Source organism: Austrofundulus limnaeus, unplaced genomic scaffold (assembly GCF_001266775.1).
Source record: "Austrofundulus limnaeus strain Quisiro unplaced genomic scaffold, Austrofundulus_limnaeus-1.0 Scaffold300, whole genome shotgun sequence".
Lineage (NCBI taxonomy): Eukaryota > Metazoa > Chordata > Actinopteri > Cyprinodontiformes > Rivulidae > Austrofundulus > Austrofundulus limnaeus.
Window position 1 is genome coordinate 313,466 of NW_013952702.1, and position 5,384 is coordinate 318,849.

The 5,384-nt window shown below is 41.0% G+C and overlaps 1 protein-coding gene across 1 annotated transcript in view; it reads right to left on the reverse strand.

Moving 5' to 3' along the window:
- The window catches only part of ppp1r12c (protein phosphatase 1, regulatory subunit 12C), a gene marked incomplete in the record, with an annotated part of 23,352 nt that overhangs the window by 3,802 nt on the left and 14,166 nt on the right, over positions 1-5,384 (reverse strand). Inside the window, 9 exon segments of the mRNA XM_014021629.1 lie at positions 623-673; positions 821-871; positions 1,668-1,781; positions 1,882-1,915; positions 2,029-2,072; positions 2,490-2,602; positions 4,196-4,313; positions 4,691-4,778; positions 4,854-4,975. Coding sequence (XP_013877083.1) covers positions 623-673; positions 821-871; positions 1,668-1,781; positions 1,882-1,915; positions 2,029-2,072; positions 2,490-2,602; positions 4,196-4,313; positions 4,691-4,778; positions 4,854-4,975 — 735 coding nt within the window.

Genomic DNA, 5,384 nt, shown 5'->3' on the forward strand with positions numbered 1-5,384 from the left:
CAGCTAATTGTATGAAAAGTATGTCTGTAATATTAGGATTTTCTGAGACAATGAATTTTGGTTTTTCTTTATTTTTTTCCAGTAAGAGGTTTTTAATAGAATTTTTGGACCAAAAAAAAAAAATTGAAATATATCGGGATATATTGTATCGTGACCCCTCAGCCATGATATGTATCGTATCACCAAATTCTTGCCAATACACAGCTCTAATCATTTAACGCATTTATAGAGTTCATGTTTCTAATTGATAGAAACGGCTCAGATGGTAGTAGAGCTCAGGTCCGTGTTGTGTTTACAGACAAACAGGAAGTGACTGAAAACAGGTCAATRTTGGAGCTGTTTGGGTTAAACAGCAGCACATTAAGTCCTCAGTTTGTTCCTCTACAGCTGATTATTTATAAAAATATTTAAACGTAGAAAAGCTGATTTTTGTGACAACTACAGATTATTTTTCAGGTCGACTCAAACTGAAGCTGTTCAAATAAAAGGAACAACTGGGTTTAGGCAGAACCTCCACTCACCAGTCATGGACAAACGAGTTAGGATATAATTAACTTGATTATTTTAAACTAACAGGACAGGTAAGTTATGAAACGGTCTACTCTTTTTAAACGAGTCGTACCTTCAGCTCGTCCTCCAGTTCCACAGCTTTCCTCTGCAGGGCCAGCTTCTCCTGACAACACAAACAGGAAACGTTAAGCTGAAACTCAGAGCTGGTTCTGATAGAACCCAGCTCGACGCGCGGTCTTCACGAGCTCTGGACCTGCGGCGCCGTTTAGGTMAAACCTTTACTGAGCGCAGAGAAAGAAAAGAAACTTACAAACTTCTCCAGCTCCAGCAGAGCCGGTCTGTTGGTGCCGCTCTCCTGGTTCTGAAAGAACAAACAGGAAATGTGTTCAGACTCCAGGTTATAGACGGGTCCTTTCATCTGTTTACTGGACCTCTCAGACAGCCGGGATCAGATCCTTGTGGAGTTTATAAAAAYACTAAATAAATTAAACAATAAAAGTACGACCACCTCGACCTTCTGCTCATTCTCTGCAGTCTGCTGTGGCGGCCATCTTGAATTCTACTAATAAAATTTATTAAGTACTTGTCAGTGAGGCTATAGTTATTAATATTATACACACATATATTTTGTTGCTGTGTTTTTGTTTCTCTCTTGTAGCAGGAGTGGAGGCAGACTATAAATGTGTTGTCTTTTGTTTACTTAATGCATCTCTCATATCTTCTTGTTTCACTTTTCTCCTTTTTCTTTTCTTTGTTTACTTTTTCCGTCTGTGTCCGTTATGAATTAATGCCAAAATATTTTTTAATAAAGGTTTTAACATATATCAAGTGGAGCATCATGGTGAAACACCATCATGCTGCAGTTGTGAAAGTAAATCTGTTGGGCTTCATTTGGACACTCAGACATCAATGTGAGTTTCACAGTACCGGAGAGGACACAGAGAAAAAAAATAAAAGAATTGGGCATTTAAATGATTACATAGAGTTTCATTAAAATCTGCCCTGTGGTTCAGGAAATATTTTGCTAACAGACTCACACGATTACCTGCCTTAGAAGTAGGTGAGTATAATCTATCAACTGATCCTTTTTTTAAATCAGTTTTAAGCCAACAGGTGAGTTTGTTCCTGACAGACAGGTAGGTTAAAGGTGAGCTGACCTCTCTGACCTGTCTCAGTCTCTCCAGCTCCACTTTGTTCTGGCTCAGCTGCAGTTCAATCTCCTGCAACTTCTCCTTCAGAGACATGTTCTCCTGCAGAACCTGCACGTAGAGCTGGAGGAAACACCACAGTTTCATTCACCACAAGCTTTAAGAACGTGTGTGTGTGTGTGTGTGTGTGTGTGTGTGTGTGTGTGCAGAGGAAGACTCTTACTGATCTGTAGTTTGAAGAAGAGTCCTCCAGTCGACTGAACAAAAACATGAGAAATAAAATCAATCCAGGGTTGTTTCAGTTTTTCTTATTGAACCAAATGAATAAAATATTTTTGTCTGATTTTATCTTAATAAATGTTTGACTCACTCTGTGTGGTTGTTGTTTGTTTCTTCCAGTTGAGCGTCATCGTTCTGAAAAACAAAGATTATTTTATAACGTATGTTTTTCTGCTTCTTTTCTTCATGAACTTAATTTTTTGGACAGAAAAATGTAGCGAAACTGAAAATACAAAACAAATGTTTGTAATAATATAACAAATGAAATAAAACTAAACTCTGGTTATTTCAGCTGTCAGTTCTGGACGTGTGTAAGAAAGTGTCAGAACCATCATCATCATCATCATCATCACCTGATTAAATAATCTTAAATAAAAGCCCAGCTTCCTTCTGTTTATCTGCATGTGAGTGTTTGAAGGTAAGCTCCTCCTCCTCGCCGACTGGGAAACATCAGATCTTCTAACTTCCTGTTTCCTGACAGAGTCCCCACCCGATGCTTTACCTGTTGTAYAACTTAAACCTAATGAACCGTTGTGATTTTTCCTCTCTTACATCTCTGGGCTGAACGATGCWGGTGGAGTGCCTCTCCTTCCTCTGCCGCCGCCGGTCCTTCGCTCCCAAACGTTTGTCTCCGTCCGACTCAGCCGGCTTCACCGGGTCGGTGTCTGAAACCAACAGGGAGGACAGAGAAGCTGAGTGAGCTGACAAATATACAGACGTGTTTATTTTGTGGCCAAACTGTGAGAGATCACCACAAACCAGCATCTGTCTTTTAGCTTTTATTTCACAGAAACTTTGGTTGCTTGGCAGAGGCGTCACTAGGCCCATAACAATTAGCTCCAGCCCAAAGCTAACAGCAAAAAGTCCCATGTAATTAATGAGCCAAGTGCTCCCTGTTTGACAAATAAAACCTGGTTTGCACACTGAGAAAAATAAGAGTTACACAGAACTCTTTGTTAACTAGTTCCAGGTGTTTACAGTCACATCTTTTCCTTCTGGAGCACCAGCTGTGTTTCTTCCTGTACACATGGCTGTTTGCACACTGTGAAACAGGAGCTGAGCTTATTCACGTCTGAATATCAGCAGTGGATAATAATAATAGACTAATAATAATTACTTCAGCATCCCTAGTGACCTGTAGGAGTCAGGGCAGAGGAGCACAGAGAGGGAGACAGAAAACTCTTCTGTAAGGGTTAAAGTCTAACGCAAGAGTCACCAACGCCTGAGTACAGGCACGGTATAAAAGTAGTGACCATTTTATTTTATTTTATTCATTTCATTAAAAACAAAAAAGTTAACATTACAGAAAATACAAAACTTCTAAATTTTCACAGATTTATCTAAAATAGTCTTAATGTTCAGTTCTGGAGTATTTTTTTATTGATGTTAAAATATTATTTGGCCTTGAATGGATTTAAAAATAACTATTAGAAAAAAAATCCTCTAAATAAATGTTACTTTGTACGTATGTACATACATACAAATGTGCGTACGTACGTATGTGCGTAAATACGTACGCACATACATCCTTGTATTTGCATCAAACTGAGGACTTTGTATTGACTTCCATTCATTTTTGTAMCTATTTATGCCTAACCCAGTCATGTTCCCTAAAACTAACATTACTGGTCTATAGCTAACTCTAACCTGAACCAGAACTTAACTCACACCATACCTCTAAACATAACTAGTAAAGCACAGCAAAGCTGCAAACAAAGTGAGGACATTGAAGAGGTCCTCACTGTATATCAAAGACCTCACTTTGATAGTAACTATGGTGCAAATGGTCCTCACTCTGTAGTAAAAACAAGGACACACACACAAATATATAATATATTAAATATACAAAAATTCGGTGGGTCTCCTGGAGGCTCAGCCTCCCTTGTCCTTAAAACCCAGTGACACCCTGCAGCTTGGAAGCTAAATATCTAAAGTGTCTGGATGAAAACTGTAMAAACATTTTCTTTACAAACATCTGAGTTCTCAGAACGACAGGTTCGTCYGTGTTCCTCCTGAAACTGAAACTGCAGAAGGGTGGGGGGTTAAACAGTGACCACAGCTTGAAGAATAAAGATGAGACAATGTGTTTTACAGTAGAGAAGATGAGGGTGAGAAACAACGCCTACAAACTGCTTCACACATTTGATCTTTACTCAGTGCAGAGAAAGAAAACTTAAAAATAAACTCTGACAACACGACTTCCTGCTCGGACGCGGCCCCAACAAGCAGCAGAGACGCCACTGGCTGAAGCAGCTCACCCCTTTCAGCAGGCGTTATGGTGACGATGGGGCTCACAGACTGGACGTTTCGAGCTGGAGGATCTGCAGTTTTACCCACGTTTTTCTCCGCCTCCTTCAGGTCGGTSAGCGTCACACCCTGCGGGGACAGAAACACTCAGAAGCTGCTGTCGGGACGAGAACGAACCATCAACACATCAAATATTCAGTTTTTCAGCCCTGGAACATTTTTACAGACAGCAGACTGATGGGTTTGTTTTTCTGACATAAAAAGGGGAAGTGTTGTTTGTCATCATGTTAAAGTTCAGAGCAGTTTGAGTCACACACGGTAAAGACAAAACTGCAGTGGAGAAACAACAGAAATAACCCAGTCAGCTGAACTGAAACTGTAATTTCAAAACAAGAACYAGAAACAAAAAAACTCAAGTTGTTTTGATTAAAATCTGCTCATTTGTTCTCCTTCAGTACTAAAGACAAAAACAACCTGCAGGATCACCATGATTTTACAGGAAGTACCTGCGTGGACCTGCGGGACTGACGCAGCAGCCGAGACCGAGCCTTCCTCTGAGACTCGGACTCTTCGTCTCTGACCGGAGCCTGAAACCTGAAGAGACAAACCAGTTGTTATTTTCTGGCATCGGACCGACGGGACGGTCAGGAAAACCCAAGCAGAACTTACTGTTTGGGCTGCTGCTGTTTCTTGTCTGCGTTCGGACTCTCTGCGTCTCGGCTCTGAGGCGTGGGTTGGACTCTGGCGGTGCGGCTTGCCTTGTCCTCCTCCTCGTCTTTGTCCTCAGGTGTCTGGACCATGTGAGAAAACAAGTTGAATWAAGTCAGAAGATTTAAAGTTCCTGCTGAGCCGAACATCAGGGTTTTTGTCTCTGTGCTCAGGGGGTCATATAAAGTCAACACAGAGACCCCAGGCTGGAGGTGAACATGCGTACTTCCTAACCACTGCACACCCGTGTCACTGGGTTTAGTTTTCCCCACAGAATGAAAAAAACTGAACACGTTTGTTTCACGTTTGTTTCCTGTGGTCAGAGAGGTGGTTTGGAAGAGGTTTGACCGTTGTTATCCAGGAAGTAGACTGAGCCACAGGTGGTTTCATTACAGTGGGGAAAATAAGTATTTAGTCAGTCACCAATTGTGCAAGTTCTCCCACTTAAAAAGATGAGAGAGGCCTGTAATTGACATCATAGGTAGACCTCAA